A 19,213-nucleotide genomic window follows, 5' to 3' on the forward strand; every position below is an offset into this window, starting at 1 on the left:
GATGTGGACAGTGATGGTTGATTCCTGGGAAATCTAGTAATGCTAAGATTTTTTTTTTCTTTCCTCCTATATACAACTCCGAATGGTTTGGCTAAAATACCACTGGCAAAACCAGCCAGTCTCAGCTCTCTCTTAAGTCTTTATTCAAGACCTTTATACTAAAGAAAGTAATAAACTCTCTGAATTTTGGGAGCCATTCATAAATGGATAAATGTATTACAACTGAGTAAGTACCCTGCCTCCCAATGGATCAGTATAGCATTTAGTCTTTTTCCAAGTGTAACATCTACTGAGGCAACCCAAATAAATGAACAAGACTATAAGCCATGTGTTTCCTCATGTTTTACTCAGCAGTTCATTTAATTTATCAAACGAACTGACAAATAGCCTTTATTCTGCACATTTCACAACTTGTATAATTTTCTCAATCTATTTAGTTTCTAAATGTCTTATCTTTACTCAATAGACTGTTTCTGGTTTGTTTTTTTTTTTTGGTAAAACCCTTAAAAAAGACTTTTGGGAGATTTTAATAAACATAATAAATAATCAAATAGTAAAATGCATCACAGATGAGTGAACTCCCTCCCTCTCAACATCAAGTATGATCTGCAGGACTTTCAAAGGGCACCTCTTAGACTTTGATTTTGGGAGAGCTATCTCAATTTAAACAGAACATATCCAGGGATATGCTGTGCATCTATAGTTTTAATTCTTCTACACTCCTGGAAATTACAGCAACAACCAGTATCAGTTGATAAACAGAAAAAAGGTTCTTCATAGGTAGAAAACTTAGAGGTGAATTAAGTGTCAAACTGGCAGGGTACTTCAGCATGTCGTTAGGTTTGTATCTACACTATGACATTAACTAGCTAGTAGTGTTCTCAGACCTGAAGATGTCACTTGTTGCTTCTCTCCAGTGGAAGGAGAGGAAAGGGCTTGCTTGGTGGGCCTTCTCCAGCCTTTCCACTGCCAGGGGACTGGTGACACTTCAGCAGTATTTGCCTGAGAAGCTGGGCTGCTTTTTTCCTCTGCAGTTTTACCATGTTTCATAACTTAATTATGACCCAGGTGATGTACCTTCATAGCACAATTCTTGCAAAATGAAGGCTCTTCTCTGATTTTTGGCTTCTTGGGGTCTTCTCAGTTGTTGGTCAGCAGTGAGGGTTTGATGTGAACAAGAAATACTGTGGCTACAAGAAAAAAGATCCCTCCCAGCTGGTGGTGTTTCCTATCCCAATACTTTTTTAATAGGCAGAGCTTCTGTCTGCTGTTGAAGTTGTGGTGAGTTAAACGTTCATCAGAATTTTAACAGCATTTAGGTGCCGTATGTTGATGAAGGACTGCAATGACACTCTGTACTCAACTCACACAATTGTGAATTAAATAAAAAGGCACAGCGGCATGAGTTAAGGAAAGAGGATCAACCCTGCTTTTCATGATGCGATCCCTGTCACAAGCATCACCTTTGCTGAGATGCACAGTGTACTGCAGCAGGCAGATCTCCTGACTATCACTTGCTGCAGTACATCATGCAGCACTACATCAAAGGCTAAGATACCCTGCACCACTTCTCTATGACTATGTAAAATGTTGTCCTATCAACAAGCTGGCCAGGACAAGTATTTCGTAACAGGTCAAGTGCTAAAAATCCTTTAAGTCTTTACACTACTCTGCCTCCAACAGACTGTTCTAATCGCGCACCACACTTGACTGAAAGAAACAACTCCTAAACTGTGCAGTTTAACCCAAGATTGCCCAAATATGTTTCAGTCCCTTAACTTTCCTACTCAACATTCTCTATAGCCACTGTAAAGAAAAATACCTCCGGATGCACAGAGGAGCAGTGCAAGATTTTAAAACTCATTGTGGCCTATACTTTCAGAATCCACAGAGAGACGAATTTCCCCCCCTCTCAATCCAAAATTTTATCCTTATTTTGAGTAATTCTGAAGCTTAGAAAAGAAAATAACATTATTATAAAGCTTATGAGAAACTTTGTGTAAACTTCTGAAAATCCCCCATCTTTTTCTAATCCCCTTTTTTTATCTAAGTCACTCTTACCCCACCCAATGCCAGAAGAAAAGAAAGAACTCACATGATAAAGTACAGTTATAAGAGTCATTTGTGGGTCATAGACTCACATTTTCCAGTGTTACTTCTGTTTTACATTTGTTGCTTACCCAGTTCACTATTAAGTGTGTGATCTTTAGGCAGGATAGACTGAGAATTGCGAATGTTCCCTCCACCAACAAACCAGTTTACATTGGGGTTCCAACGGTTCACGAAGCCACAAAGATGATTTTCTTCAAAGTCACATTCTGCAATTGCAGATATCACCAGCTCAGTGCATGTGTTTTTGTTATAGAAAGTGGAAGAGAGGCTGTTGCTAAGCACTGGACTCATTTTACATATGGTAGTACAGATTAATCCTTTATTTACAAAATTGGACACGGTATTTAATAGCTTATAATAACTGGAAGCAAACCTAGCCACATTTTTCATAAATTTTTGATAAAATTCTCATTTGCATCCTGTTCAGTCCAAGCTATCTTTTCATTATTTGGCAATGTAGGACTGCTTTAATTTAGAACCAAATAAAACAGATTTAAAATATACCACTTCAAAGTATTAAACAGTGAGTGCAGAAGTTCCACTTGTGAATCACTCATATTTCATAGCAGTAATGAGACTGCTTTGTTTCCTTCAAAGGGCCAACAAATTGTGACAATTCAGTTGGACTCCACCAGAGCTCCCCAGAAACACAAGGTCTCAGCCTCCTGGCCACTGAAATTTCTGAACATCATTGGCATTTTTTGGCAAATATCATGAGGAAGTAATAATAAGTGTAAGTACCAACAAAGCTTTGACTCTGTCACCTGAAAGATGTCACTTAAACAAGGCAGGCACAGGCAGACAGCAGAAATATTGTCACAGCTGTTTTGTCTAATACATGCAGCAGTCTAGTTTTGTGAAAATATAACACTTGTTCCTGCTTGAACAATAAATAGCTTTAGAATGAATTATTGTATGTGAAATGTCTCTCTCTATATATACATAGATCACAGAGAACAAAAACACATCTTAGTGTGTGCAGCCTTAGCTTGAAAAATATCTACATCAAATACGGCAGCCTACTTTTCAATAAGGAAAAAACCATTGTCTATAGACCTTTAATTCAGTTTAAAGATTGCCAATAAGGCATTTTTTTCTATGCAGAGAATATGCAAGCTGAGCAGACAGTACTTACCAATACAATATCCAGGAGTTATTTTAATTTCAAAAACTGCTATACTGGCAGATTTATCTTGTCCCATTTCACCTTCCAATACAATCTGTACAATATAAACCAAACTGTAAATTTTAGGGTTTCACTATTTCCATTATCACCCTGGATGTTTAAAACAGGATAAACAGGAGAACAAGTTAAACATGCAGGGGGTGAGTATGCGTCATCATACTTTCAGTCAGGAGAGGTGCTTTTGCTGGAAAAGCTTGGCAGAATGTATTAAAGACAGAGTCATTGCCCTTCCTTGAGGACAGAAAGCGTGCTGAAAGACAATGACACAAAGCCAAAAAAACCCACACTACACATAAGAGCATGTGACTCCATGTTCCTCAGTTGTGACTATACAGGACATTATTGTGAGTGATGCCATGTAATGGGTTTTGGATAGAAATACTCTCCTCCTAGCTTCTGACTCCTCCCGGAAGGTGACAGAGGACAGGAACAAGCAAGTGCAGATGCAGATCTGGGAAGTCCTGTATCTGCTACAGTACACAAGCAGCTCTGCAGATCTGACACGAGGTGAAGCATCCTCACTGCATGGCTCATCTGGTCATGCTTTCTTGTGAGCCGCATCACATGTTTACTGGGAAGAGCACTGACTGCCTGACTGAGGCCAGCTCTGCTCACCGATTTTAGGGACAGAAGAGTCAACTGAGTCACATACTGCCAGCCCCAACAGTGAAAACCAGTAGGAGGGCCTGGAGTGGAAACGTTCAAAAAGCAGTCTGTACACACCAACACATGCACCAGGAAGCCTACGACACCTAAAATTTGGCTTACCTTGTACTTCTTTGCACTGCTTTGTAAATCTAAGCTCACTATGAGCCAGCTATCTGAAGGCTCCTTGGCTGACCACAGCAAACGATCAAAACTCTCTCCTTCCTGCCTCAGGTACAGGTTGAGCCTGGCAGGATCAGGTAGAGTCTCTGAAGTCGTAGCTATCTGATAGATCAGTCTGACACAGCTCCATTCCTCAGAGTACAGCTCAGGGCTTAACAGCACTGCTTTATCACCCTCATAAGATGTATCCACAGAAATGTAATGTCCTGGGAACAAACACATATCAGAATGATAAATGTCAGAAGTTCTGCTTTTTCATCGCTGGCAAATGTGCTTATTTATAAAGCAATGGTTGTTCTGGGGCTAGGTCAGGATATTGAGACCACCATTCATTCATTAAGCAAATCATTTAACCTTTTGATATCTCACTGTACCCAAACAAACATCACTTCATGTGTCTCACAGCGTTTTTAATCACAATTTTAAAATTACTGGAAACTTTCGGAGAAAGATGCTATGTCATTGTAAAGCAGATCATTAAGAATTGCCTTCCAGAACTGACAGCTGTCGGCAGAAAATTTGATTTACGAGATAATTTGCACAGGCAGCAATATACTGCAGGTTTACTTAGTTATTTTACAGATCAAAACTTTTTAACTTCCTTTTTATAATTTAATTTTTAAAACAATACCAAACCCTCACATTGCAGCCAAAAACTTCTACAGCATTTCTGGTTTCAAAGAAGAAAACTAGAAGACCTGCTTAAGTCATAAAACTAACATGTACAAATTGGCTGATTCAAAATGTGCTAAATGTAAAGCTACATTTAAACATTAGCAGCAGTTTCAATGGGATTATTTCAGAATTACTCTCTCGACGGATATTTTAGGAGCATGGCCTAAAACGTAACATTCTGTATAAAAACAAAAGAAAGGATGTAATGAGAAGCTAAAAATGCACAAGCAGGCAAAAAAAAAAAAAAAAAAAAAAAAGCCAAAGAAACAAGAGGCAGAAAAAGGAGACAAAAATGAAAAAAATAATAGTGAAACAGATGATTGGTGCTGGAGACTTTATTAATACATCAAAATCAAGATCAGGAGAGCAAAATGGGATAAAACAGTCATAGAAAACTGGAATACATTGCAGGAAACGAAACAGAGAGGATTTTTTTAAAAAAAAAAACACAACAAAATAACAAAACAGGCTAGGACATCCATGTCTGAAACATTATCCCATAGACTATCTGGAAAATTATCCTTCCAACCTAGTAGCAATGTATACCAGATAAATACCAACCCTCAGCAGCCAGGCTGCAAGCAAGAACTGCAACAGCTGTTAGGGGCTGTGTTGAGTCAGTCCTTCACCCAGCAGCACATCACACCTATCCCTTCTAAACTCCCCAGAGCATATATTTCTTATTCTTTAATCTCATTTTACTTGACCACAGACCTTGTCTCTGTTTCCACACATATGTAAGCATTTGCTTAACTCAGACACACTGACAGCTGGTCTGATGTTAAATAACCAGCTTGCCTTTGAGGCACACCCTCCACTCCCAAATCCCACCTGAATCCTCCAACTCCACCAAGCCACCCTGGGATTGCTTCCCAGGAGCTACTCTATTATTTCAAAAGCATGCTCTTGGGTGTGAAAAAAATCATGCACACAGCCAGTTACCAATTCCCCAAGGCAAACGGCAGCTAACATATTTGGTCTATGAGGCTTCCAAAGTCTTCTCCCATACACCTCAGGAAGATGCCAGGAGCAAGCAGTAGCTCTGGTAACATCAGAGTCCTTAGGCAATGCATGTTACAGCACCCCCCTGCATGTCCTCCCTCTCTCACCTGCAGACACTGTGTACAGCAACCCATATGTACTGTATGTTTTTGTTTAACAGATGTAAGGTAAATGATTGCTACTTACTTAGTGGGTAGATGCAACCCTAAGTAGTATAAGGGGCTGTGTAAATACAGAAAAGTTTAATTTTCTTTCCCTTTTTAGGGAATGGAATTTTTTTCCTTCTTACCATAATTCCTCTTCATATCTACTGTGTCTGGTTTTAGTCTCTTGGAGGAATACACAAAATCAGTGGTTAAGTACCAGTAACTTGTTATTGTAGCAGCATATGAAAGACAAATAAACTCAGGAACAAATATTTAAAAATAGGTCGTTAATATGCCTGCTAAATACTTAAATCTGCCACTAAATAAAATGTGAGTGCCTAAAACATCCACTTGCCTTCAGACATCCAGTTAGCTCAGAAGAGTTAGCAAGAACAGCATTTATGCGCTAGCATGTGCTAGTCCAAGGTATGCATGTCTTCACATGCATGAGGGACAGAGGGAAAACATCAATGCTTTATCAGAATTTGAACGCTTCTCACGCATTTGTCTTTAATTGATATAAGTGGCAATATCCAGTTCAGATGAATAATCTATGTTTTTAAGCTAGTCTGAATTTGAATCATTTTGCTTACAAGTAAACCTACAATTCACAATCCATGCCTGGCAATTTCAGTTTAGATTTCAGCCCTATTTTTGTGTGTACTTCATGAGAAACCCCATAGGAAACATACTCTTCTTATAATATTCATCTCTCCTTTTTTTTTCCATAAATAAATTACTGTTGACATAGGAAAATACATTCACATGAAGACCTCAAATTACTAGCTATGAGGCTTAAATGGCTGCCTGGCTTTAAGACTTAATTATAAGTAAACTAAAGTTCTCCTACAAAAATAGTGATTTAAAAGAGAAAGAAAACCATCTAGCCCGGATGATTATGTTACTGTAAACTTAAGCATTCTTTGTTTGCTGTACACTTGCTCTGGCTTGGTCTGATTCCCCACTGACAGGAGAGCAAAGAACATGAACTCTTTTTTTAATTTTTTTGATGGTGAAGGTTGTTTTTTTTAAAAAAAACCAATTTGACTTATTCATTATGTCTCTAGAAATGGAGAGGTCTCATCCCCAACCTGCTACACATTTTAGCATCTTCTGGAAATTTAAATGTGTGATTGGCTCCCCTGAAATTAGCGGGAGCACTGATGGGAAGATTTATGCGTCAGTTTAAATGCTTTGCTAATGAGGATCAGGGCACCTGGCACTTTGCAGTATCAAGCACAGAAAATGCTAAGGCTAAACTTCTTCCAAATGAATGTTGGCATTGACTAAATGGCCTTTATACTAAACTGTATGTCAGTAATAGCAACGACATGTGCCACTGCTGCAGAAAGGTCTCACAATGCAGACTTCAAGGACTGACACAAGGCAATTGTGAGAGCAAATCAATGCAAAGAGAGGGTTCCTTGGACTAAAGAGGCAGACAACTTTCCACACTTCTTTGTGGGAGTAACAGAAGAATCTGATGAATGCACAGTGCTGTAGCCTGAACTCTCATTAAATGTGTAACATGCAGCTTCATTTTGCAGGAAGTCCTTTTTTCCTCCTCCTCCAAATGTCCATAGGACTTAATTTACAGCAGTCATTCAACAGTTATCAAGTGAGGATATTCTTCAAAATCACAGGAAAGTGAAAGAGAGACAGTCACAAAATGCTAGGACCAGCCTGATGACACAGAAACACTAGCATACAATTTCTGGCAATTACTTGTTCAGGGGAGTAGATGCAGCCATAAACTGTATAAGGGGCTGTGCAAATACAGGAAAGCTGCACTTTCTTTTCACTTTTAGGGAACAGCATGGAATTTTAACATTCTGGAGAAAACGCCATACAAGTCTCTTCAGAGATGACAAAAGCCAGGGACTGCTAAGTACCTTTGGCTACTAACAGCTAACAGTTCACTCATGAAGTCAAACACCTATAGCCAGGAGAAGAGATGGGGATTCTCAGGTGTATATTCCTCACCACTCGCTTACTACTTAGTCTGGGAAGTAATGCACTTAATTAACCTACATTCCCATAATGACTTTTTACCTACTATGTAACTTCACTCTCTTCTCCTTCACAGCTGAATCGTACTGTACTGGACCAAGCATGTGTTCGTTTTACATTCCTCCACATCTAAGCAAAATACTCAGCCTAGGGGGGATTAAGATCCACTGTTTCAAACCTATCCCTCCTCCAGGCAACTATGCATTGCATCGGAAAGACTCACAAAACAAGACCTTTAAAATCCTTCTATATGCATGTCTCTCATCTTGCTGCTCTAATAAGCAGTTCCACACAGTCTCTCAATTACAGCTGGTGAGACCTTAACTCTATGAGTCATTCACCCAAATTTTCCAAATCTGTATTTAGTTACCTAATGCACAACAATACATCAGTCAGCAGTGATTACAGCAATGGTTTAGGGGAGGGAGGTTGAGATCATCAATACTACTTTTTTCCCCAAAAACAGTGCAGAAACAACACTGGTTGCTTTCTCTGTAAATCACACAATCATGACAAAATGCCAGACTGGCTAATAAACTAAACCAAATTCCTTTGACAAAACAAAAAAATTCAACAACTGAGATATATAAAATTACCAGTTAGCTTTCAAATTATATATTTCCTCTGTAAAAATTTGGAAGGGTAACCACAGATATGTTAGACCCTTTGTGGTATTTATAACTGACACAGCTGTTCACTTAGTTCAGCAACAGTGCAATTCCACAAGAAAAAAAATGCATACAAGCAGTGAGATCCGAGTTAAGCAGTATTAAGGAAATATGAAGTAGAAAACATCTGGCCATTTAAACTGATCTACTGATACTTCCTCTAGAATCACAGTGCCTGGATTTTGGGCCAAGGCTTTAGGGTTTTCTTTAAAATATTCTTCTGCCACCCACCCACTTCCCCCCAAAAAACAACCCATAGTCAAGGAGTACATATTTTAGGACCTATTAAGTCTTGCATATTCAGGAAAATTTAGTTAAAAGTATTAATGACGCAGTCAGAGAGACATATTTTGCAAATGAAGTTTGCACATGGAGGTTAACCCAGATGAGGTTTAGGTGATGGTTCAGCATCTGAATTAGGAACACATAAATTCTACCAGCTCATACTTCATATCAGATTTTGGGTGAACTTCAGAAAAGGCTTGTGGGACTGGATAGGAAAGCTTTAGACTCAACACTCTGCTTTTCATTTCTTTTCAGTAGAAAGCAAACTTTTCAACTAAAGTAGACATCTTTTGTTGACCATTTGTCTGGAAAAACAGAATTGTGCGGATCAACATTAGATTTGTCTTAACTATGAAAAGTTGAGGTTTTCTGGAGAAAATTCTTCTAATCAGGAACAGTCACCATGAATTTTCGTAAGACTTTTTGGAGGGGAAAAAGGGGGAAGACTTTTTGGAGGAGTTGGAGGGGGAAGCCGTTTTTTTCCAAATGTTCTATGCAGTGTGTTGGAAAAGCAAAAAATTGCATTAGCAAGTGACTTCTAAATTGGAGGGAATACATTTTTCCCTACCAGTCCATGAAGAAAGTAAAAGCAAAAGAAATCCCCAAACCAATAAAACACTCAAAAGCCTACAAAAATATTTCAGTTGGGCCCACATTATTGTATTAGGACTACAGAAGCAACTGTAACTACAACTATAGTGGTGATTTTTAACGAGAAGTTAAACAAACAGAGTCTGGAATGCTTTCATATCTTTCTGCCTACAAGTAAAGGGTCGTCATTTGAGCTGGAGATCTTCGCAGAAAGTTTCAGCCCATGCAGCCTTAAAATCTAGGCAGCGTTGGGCTACTGAGGGCTTAGCCCTTACCACAGGTTCCCGTGTTAGATGCCATGGTGCAGCTCAAGAAAGGTGCCCATACTATCTCCAAGCTGGCTGCAGGCTTCCCTTTGCTGCCTTCATCTGCCTACAATGGGGCAGGTTCCCTCTGGGTAGCCTGATGCATTAAGAGCCATCAGGACCTCTTGCGCAAGCAAGGTCTCTTGGTAGCAGCAGTGCATCCCAGGCAGATGTAGAAGTCATTGCCTCTCACCACCACTGCTGGACCCAAGGAGGAGGTCTATCCACCGCCCCTGTGGCGGTCTGCCTTACTCTGCCCTACTCAGCCTAATCCAGCAGACAGAGAAGTGCAGCAACAGTGGTCCACCCTTGCGAGAGTCAGTGTTTAACCACATCCCTTGGTCCTTATGAGACATGTGGCAGTTTATCCCTGCAACACACAACACTCACAGGGCAGAGCAGAGCTGAGCTGGCCCACATAAAAGAAGGTAGAGGCTCAGTCCCAAAACACCCAGAGTGGTGCCCTGATTAAAGCTACTTGGGCCCACAGGGCATAACTGATATTTTCACTCCCATCAAGCCACAGATCATTCTTTTTGGCAAGCTGTTAGTTTCACACCAGGAGAACTGCATGGTACACGCTGAGGCCAACTGGCATTGTCATCATTAGAAAAAACTTCTTGGTCTTTTAACTCTTGGTCTCCTCTGTAGTCTCCTAAAAGTAGCTCTGTGAAAACAGCTGACGGATGGAGAAGCAGGAGGTGTCTGGTTTTGTTGCTTGCAATGACTGACATGCACTCCTACTGTAGGAGGCTTTTCTTCCTCTTGTGTCAACAGCGTAACTCAGGCTGAAAGCTGTGACCTTTCTGTGGCAAAAGCCAGTGGTCCTGCCTGGCCACTGCCAGCTGCCTGAACCCGGTCACTGCCCAGACAGAGAGGGCACCTGAGGATCCACGACATCTGTCCCTGTTCAACACAGCTTCTTCAGGGGAAACAATGGGGTTTCCAGGCAACTTTCACAAAGCTGAGTAGTATTTGTTGAAAACAAAAGCATTTTGTAGAAAAGCACAGCTTTGAACCATGAACACACAGGCAGTTCACCCAGGCAGTCACGTACTTTCCTCCTGCTGGAGGGACAGCCCAGACAACAAGAGCTCCCTCATATGCTTTCTCTCCAGCCTACCTTACTTTATAAACAGAGGCTCCCTCGGGGAACTGAGATTTACTGTTTGACCCTTTTTGTTTGCATCAGCCACCAGACCAGGCCAGATAGCTCATGTTTCCCAGCCCTGAGGGATGAATCTTCAAAGGCTCCTTTCCCAGTGGAGGGCTTGGATTAACTACCAGACCTACCCTCCTGCCCTGTCCTTTGCTTCCCCAGAAAGTTCAGAAATACAGCTGTTCCTAAGCCTGTCAAAACCCATAAAAGTAGCACAATTAGCCCTGAAACACTCTGTGACTGCAGCATCTGGTCACAGCTACTACCACACTGGCAATGCCTTCCAGCCTCTATCCATCAGCGTGCCTGTGAAAGTCTGGCTAGGGCCCAGCTTGGGCTGCCGTCTTCTGTTTCTGATTTAGAGGAGTTGCTCCACTGCTCTGGGGATGCTTGAACTTGTAAGAGCTTCTTGGCAACAGCCAGGTCCTCTCCTTGCTCTGCTTCTTGAATTCCTAAGATCTCTACATCGTGCACCAATTACACCAGGCACAAGCACGTGGGTTTGTTCTCTTTCACAATGATCTCATACATCTTTTACACAATTTTTGAGTTTTCTTTCTGCTTGTTCCAACCAACCCATCAGACCCAGCAAGCTGTTGTTCAGACCACTCAGTTCTCCTTTTCACACTGCTCATTACATAATTTTGACTACTTTTTATCTGCTGGCACAGGGGCTGCCATGTTCTTCTGTGATATCTCTGGTTTTCCTTGCAACAGCTCTTTCAAAAAGCCGTGTCCGTGATTTCTGCTAGCTGGTATACTTGAGCAATACATAGGTAAGATCTGGAGACACAAGATCTTGTGCTCTGAATTTCTGAATCAGAAATAATTCAGAAAGCCTTTTCTTTATTTTTTTGCATCCTAAGTCAGTTTCCATTGTTCCCAGTTGACAGGGAATATTAAAGATAGAAAAAAGTAGAAATCATCAGGGATCTATTTGTTCACAGTGCTCAACTCTTTCATTCCTAGTTCCATGTCTTCGCTATATAATGTTTCTACTAGGATCAAACACTCAGGGGAAAGCACTGTGGTAGCTTTTCCATCACAGGTGCCTGTCCTGGCAGAGCACATTACAGGGCAGCCTTCCTTCAGCAAGAGAATATGAAACTTCACTGCTGTAGTATTCCCTTGCATTATGTTCTCTATTCACTTTGTTCATTGATCCTGTCATTTATTTATGCAGAAGGACATGATGTGGTGTGGTGCAGTATGCCTGTGACACATTACAAGCTCTGACGTACTGAGCACATCTCAGCATGCCCAAGGCAAACCTACCCATCCAGTCCACACAACTTTGGCACTTTTTTAAAGAAAAATTTGCAACCCAGACCAAACTGGTGGCCTGCACCCCAGAGCAGAACCAACATGAAGAAGACGGTGAGCCAGAACCATAACACAGGGGACTTCTCATTGTGTTTTCAGAGACGGGACTTCTGGGGCCACACTTCTCAGATCAGAGCGACAAGCACAGCCACAGAGACTAAGAGTTTGAGAGAAAGAAGAGATACTCCAACCCAACCAACCCTGAGTTGGTTGCTAGATGTCAGGATTTCCATTAACCGGAAGATCATGCTTTTTTGCTTCAAAAGACTTCTGACTTGAGAAACTTCCAACTTGCTCCAAAGGGGTTAAACTAAAAGCCTGTGGTGCTCATCATCTAAGCAAAACTCTGAAGTAAACCTGCACTTGGCCAGGGAAGTCTGAAGACTTGGGTCAAGAGCAAAGAGTGGGTACGCGAGGGAGAGGAGAAGCCAGCGTTGGAGCTAGGGCTCAGTGGTGAGCAGGAACAAAAGTCTGCCCAGCACGACTTGGCTTAGGTGAAAGAAAAAGTGCGGTCACAGCATGCAGGGCAGCCCTGGGCCAAGCTGCAACACTGCCCTTAGGAAAGAAAAAAACACTTGACCAGTACCCTTCTGGAGTGCATCCATAAACCACAGGGACTCAGTGAAAGATTATAAAAGCAAAACTTTCCTACTGCATTCATCTGCTCTCTCTGCATCTGCTAAATCACTTGGCCTACTGCATTACCCTGAAAACCAGCTCATCTCCCTGAATGCTTGTCTGTGTCTCCTAGCTACATCAGGTCAACTAGAAAACTCGACCTTTGCCCACAATCCTCATCCCTCCAAGGAAAATTATAGATTTGCTTGTCCTACATAAATTACATTGACTCTAATAGTCATCTGGGCCCTACATCCTACACTGACTGAAATATTATTTGGTTTCAAAATATTTGAACTATTTATTTGGTTTCACTGGCTTCGGAAGCTGAAATCCTGTGAGATCAGTTTCCTGCTGTCCATAAAACTGGTGGTTCTACACTCTTTTTTTATACCGGGATCACTGGAATGACTAGCAAGCTCATGGTGAGCTGATGAACGATCTCATGTCACGAAGTACACACAGAATTGCTAACAGGTACATATATATATATATATATTCATGTCCTGAAATAGTTGGCTACAGAAATGCTTACAGGTGAGCTAATCAGATCCTGACAGGTACTAGCAGTAACCTGGAGAAGGTGATCTGAAGGAATCAGCCTAGCCACACCATGAGTTTCCAAAAGCCGTTGGAGAGTACTGTTTCATAACTTATCATCAGCTGCTGTTGTAGCAGCCATGTAACCACTGCTAGGTTTACTCAATGTTCACTCTTGAGTAATCCACTGTAAACAAGAGTTCAGCTACAGTGACTCAACTTCTGCCCCAGCAAGCTTCATCCTGGACCAGGAACACGCAATGGTGAAGACTCAGCATCTGTAAACACAAGACCTGCAGTCAAGGAACACATCTATCGATGTCGAATGTCACAACCACTAGGACCATCGCTAATACTTCCTGGAGTTCTGCAAAACTGCACCTGGCAGTTAGACACTTCAAAGATCAAAGCTGGCAGCTTCAGTTTACCAGGGCTGCTTCTAGGCTTGCAGTCCTCTACATCACTTCTGCCTGGCAAGAGGCTGGTAGCAACTGTGGATGTGTATGAGTGTGTATAGACAGACTGAGTCAAAATCCACAAAACTGGAGAACAAAGTTTTTAAAGGTTTATCAAAATAACCCCAGGTTAGATAACTGTAATCTCTAAAACATCTCACCTACATTTTAGTGGAATGTAAAGTAGTTGTGCAATTAATCCTGAAGTCTACACTTGCCATTTGAGATTTAAGTATAACCTCTTGTACCATTACATTCATTAGGTACTGAACTGAGCCCACAGCTGTTTGACAAACAATTTTTCATTCAAGTATCATGCATCCAGCTTCCCATCTGTCTCCTTCAAGCAGAAAGTACCCTTCAAATGAAAAATACCCATGCTTCATGGTAGAGTACATCTGCCGCAAGCTGAACACAGGGGCTCTGGTCATAACCCTGCTCCTGCAAGGAAGATCCCTTCCGCAGATATGAATGATAACTAATGGGCTGAATTCCCTTACACAGAAACTGTTAAAATGGGTGAAATTAAATGAAAGGTGGATTTCACAGCCTAGAATTCAACCTATCAAGGTTGCTCTGGTTTTTGGGGTTTTTTTTCCTTCTTCAGTTATTAATCTCTACTTCTTTTTGTTGAGTGGATAATTTTAAAAATATGAAATGCTACAAACCAAACGGCAGGAATGAAAGCTTGCTGGTTTTTTTTCCCAGAAACTTGTATGTATTTATTACCTCTGGAATGACTTTCCAGTTTTTACAGGGAATATAAAAAATTGCACATGGTCTCAAACTATATCAGAAGCTCCAAAAGTATTCTACTGTAGGGAGAGGCTGGTGCCCTATGACTTCCTTTTCTCTTCCTCAGTAGTTGCATTTCTAGTACTACTTGCACGGGATTCAGTTGTGGAGCTTTGGCTCCCAGTCAGACATTTGGACTACCCAGAATTCCACTGGGATCACCATTACTGAAATGAAAAGACACCTTTTTGTGCAAAGTCCAGCTTGAGGGAACAGGTAGAAATGTTTGCCAACAAATGTTTATGCAATTAAAAGATTTAGGAACCAGTATTTTGCTTTCCACAAGGCATTTAATTTCTGACTGTAATCAACAGATTTGATACATTTTAGCTTCCCTGGGATTTGTATTTTAATTAAAACAGCCAGTCACATTCTTCTTTAGGACTGATTCCAAATCAGTGAACCACCTTATATGTTTGAATTCATCTGAAGCCATCACATGTCATCTAGAATATCATGTCTCTGATGTATGTCTGGCCCCATCCACTCTTCACATGTCTGTCACATCATGGTGGCCTTTCTGCTTCCCCCTCCTCGGCAATGGTCAACAAATGAATTCCTCAGGCAGCCCCTTCACATACTCCCCAGCTGCCCAGGGGCACTTGTCATTGCAGATCTCAGACTTTATTCCTAACATAGGCCCCAAATATTTTCTTTTTTTTTTTCCTAGATAACTTTGGAAGTGAAAAGCTACTGAAACTTTTGGCAAATTTAAGCACTTAATGCCACTTCATTCCAGTGAATATCCAGCATTATTCTCAGGCATTTGCTTGCAGGGCATTCAGCATAACCCAGTCAACTTGTAACATGCATTTATCAAGACAGAAATAGCATTTGAGATATAAACTGGTCACTGGAAAAAAAATCTATCAATCTGACCTTGCTAGTTCATCACAGTTTCCTTCAGGATATCCTTCCTCATTCCCATTTCACTGCCAAAGTAAAGAAAAGCTTCTCAAAACTTTCTTTAGTATTAGAGTTTATGGGCCCTTACTATATTTTTAAAAGCTATTATTTCCCTTAATTGATCATTAGACTCTTGGGCCTTATTCTTCTTACTTTATATCCTAAATATCCTAGGGTGATCACACAGATGTTAATGAAATTTAGGTAAATCCATAAAACACCATTTAGACTAACTTGCTTTGGTGCCCTTGGGCCACCAAATTTCAACAGGCACTTAACAGTACCCATCAAAAGCACTTCCCTTGCAAATGTGCACCCTGATTTATTGCTCAGAATGTAAGCAAAGGACTCCAAAAGGTCTCAGCAGATCCAACCCTGCATCCTCGCAGCCCGCTGTTCGTACCTGACAGTGGTTATAGACTGATGTCTATCAGAAGAAGAAGAATTAAGTGCAGATCAAGCACATCGAGATACTCCCCTGTGCTCTCCCAGTCCCTGCTGCCATTTCTCAGTGTGGAGAACTGCTCGAGCTGGTTGTGGTATCAGCTGTATCAACAGATGAGTCTAACTGAGCAGCATGTGCTTTGTACTTATTTTAGATAAAAATAAACCATGCAGAAAATAAACCCTGCAGAAATAACTTTGCTCTATCTGCCAAGCTTTGTGTGGTCTTTCTAAAAACAGTCCTTAGTCCAGTTTTTCTAAGAAAGCCTGTTAGTGTTGTATTTGCCATAAAGAATAGTTCAGAAGCTATTTGAGACGAGGCAAATGCTGGAATGCTTGGAGGTGTTGCATACAGTGTCAACGAACATGTTCAGTGCTGGTCCCAACACATTTTTTGTATGCTTACAGTTTTCCTAGAACTGTGAATTCTCAGCTAGAAAAGTATTTTCTGCAAACATACAGCCTTTGTGGGGAATTAGAGCCAGGAGCTGGCACAGGCCAATGCTCCCATGCAGGGCTTTCTGCCCTTGCCAGCACCAGGTACAGCCCCAGCATGCCTGGCTGGTCACTGCCTGTCACTCACCACTTTCTTTTTGCTGTCAAGAAACGGAATTTCAGGTCTGAAATTGTCCCAGTTTCACATGTAAACCCACAGAGTGAGAAATTTGTGCTGCCTGCAGACAAACTTATTTACCGAAGATGTTTGCAGTTGTACTTGCCCCAGAACCATCAGTGGATATCATCGGGATTACAGAGGTAATTAGCTACTTATTAAATGCTAGCAAGCGATTAGGCTAGCCCCACAATCTTCATTTTGGGTTCAGCATTCCCATATAAAAGCTCCTGGTACAGCCTGTCTCTTAGAAGTGGAGGTGTAGGACTGTCGTTTCCAGACTCTGTTCCAAATAGCATTGACAGCTGCTCTGCAACGCACATACAAGAGATATTTGCCATTAAATATGCTATCAGTGCAACCTCCTCACATGGTCCCCAGCCTCTGGCCTTACTTGGAGCCAGAGAAAGACCCATTTCCACAGCACAGAGAGGGTGAAACTCCCAGAGCTGCTGCTCCTTCTCCACACCTCAAAAGCTGAGAGCAAATTAGGCCACAAGAACAGCTGCTTGCCAAGTTTTATCTTGGAAAACAACGGAAATATTTATGACCGTTGGGAACTTGGGGGAAAAAAAAGACAACTTTTCACTGTGTGATACTGAAAATAACCCTAAGTACTGAGCCAGTATTCCTATAACCATGGTGCTCTGAGGGAGGAAAACACAAGGGCTCACACACCAATCTTCAAAAGCATGCTCTCAAACACCACAGAGGAGCTGATCCAAGACAAGAATCTTTATATCCAGAATTGAGGAAAATGTAATTTCACAAGATTACTGCAAACCAGACCTTTGCTATATAGCTTTTTTTATCATTTAAAAAGAGAAAAGCTTAAAGAAGGGGGAAAAATCAATAAAATACTTCATACAAAGAGTTAACTACCTTTTATGTAGATTTTTAAGATGCAAAAAAGCACACGTAGCTTTAGAGAGCAAAAGATACCGCCTGCATCACAAAGAAAGTAACCAAGCAGGGATATTCATACACATAGTTATTTCCCTGCTTTTAGAAGTGTTCTATTTTCTTTTCTCTTCCACGGGATTTTTCTGGCTATTTAAAAACCTGCTTTAAAAAAAAAAATAATCAAAGTCTGCAATATGTTCACAATTTGCAAATACATAAATTGTTTCTTCGTTATGCCTCAGACTCTCAAGATAAAGTATAGGAGTATTAATAGTCAGGAAACCAGCCTCAAGAAATGTCCATGGTTGTCCCCACAACCCTCTGCAAAGGAAAATGGCTCTGCTCCCCAGTTGTTCCCCACGAATCAAACTGTTTCAGAAGAATATAGACTAATTCCAGCAGGGGAATCACATAATGAATTTTAAACCTGCATTTCTCATTTCTGTGCCACATGAAGCCCATTTAGAAGAAAATAAAACCCACAGAGCCTTTCTGAAGACAGATCTAACTGGATAGCTAACCTCCACTCAGCTATTTCATGAGAGGATAAACCTATAGTTACTTCTTTGTAAGTACAGAAAACTGTATGAACTGAAAAGTTGTAGCCTGAGAGACTGACAACAGACCACTAGATAAAAATGGTGAACATACGCTAAATTCTCTCTTATATTAAGCAAAAGCTGTGGCTTGTACCAGACAATAACTATCTGGCAAAGAAGCCTGCAAATGTGCAGGTCAGTGAGAGGCAGAAGGCCCAAAACCTGCTGCACCTCTGAGCAGATTTCTCAGCATTTAACATTTGTTCCTAGGCATAAAGGAAATATGTCACAAGAAGCAGCTGGCTACCTCATTCAGACAGGAAAGGAGTCCTCTGGTGCAGGATCTGAGGCAGACATACATATTCCCTACTGACTAATTTTCATGGTTAAAAGTGATGAAGATACTGCCCATCAAGCATCTACCTGCAGAACACAGCTCAAAAGCTTTGCTATTGCTGATGTGACCTGCACACTGCATAAATGCAAACTCTCTCAGAATCTCCAAAAGATCCAAAATCCCCAACATTAACATTTCATTTTTCTTCTAGGTCCATTTTAGCTCTGAAATGGACATCTTCCCTTTTCAGGGAAAAAGGGCAAATAGACATTTGTTGGGACAATGGAACAGTTTACTAAGTCTTTCTTATTGAAGAGGAACCGTAGGCCACTTTAAAAGTTATTTACCCTTCTTTTAGAAGTAGAACAGGGAGTGCCTGCTTATATCAAAACAAATTTAAGACAAAGGAAACAAGGCATGGTTTGACAGTGTCTGGTTGACACTGTAATTTACGTCTCCTGAAGAAGCAATGATGAAAGAGATTCCTATTGCAGTAATATGTCTTGAAATTTCAGACAAAATCACACCTCGCCTTTTTGAACGCCCTTCTAAAACATCTCAGTTAGAGTTACGTGCTAAAATTAAGCCTCAGGGTAGCCTTTTAATAACCAGTAATTGAAAAGGAGAAGTACACTTTCTGCTCCAGGACAGCTAAAACTTTGCTTTTAGTTTGTGTATGACCACATTGTGTATAGCGTTGCCATAGAATAATAATATATGGAAACCTGGACAACAGATCATGAAAACAGACAATAATCCTAATAACTATGCAA

At 40.8% G+C, this 19,213-nt stretch overlaps 1 protein-coding gene across 2 annotated transcripts in view; it reads right to left on the bottom strand.

The window, feature by feature from the left end:
* The window catches only part of MAMDC2 (MAM domain containing 2), a 61,838-nt gene that overhangs the window by 26,528 nt on the left and 16,097 nt on the right, over positions 1-19,213 (bottom strand). For both annotated transcript variants that reach the window (XM_054054213.1, XM_054054214.1), the window contains exons 3-5: positions 4,067-4,332; positions 3,248-3,332; positions 2,181-2,318 (exon numbers count right to left, since the gene is read on the bottom strand). In XM_054054213.1, the coding sequence (XP_053910188.1) occupies positions 2,181-2,318; positions 3,248-3,332; positions 4,067-4,332 (489 nt within the window). The remainder of the gene's footprint in view (positions 1-2,180; positions 2,319-3,247; positions 3,333-4,066; positions 4,333-19,213) is intronic.

This window comes from Cuculus canorus, chromosome Z (assembly GCF_017976375.1).
Source record: "Cuculus canorus isolate bCucCan1 chromosome Z, bCucCan1.pri, whole genome shotgun sequence".
Classification (NCBI taxonomy): Eukaryota; Metazoa; Chordata; class Aves; order Cuculiformes; family Cuculidae; genus Cuculus; species Cuculus canorus.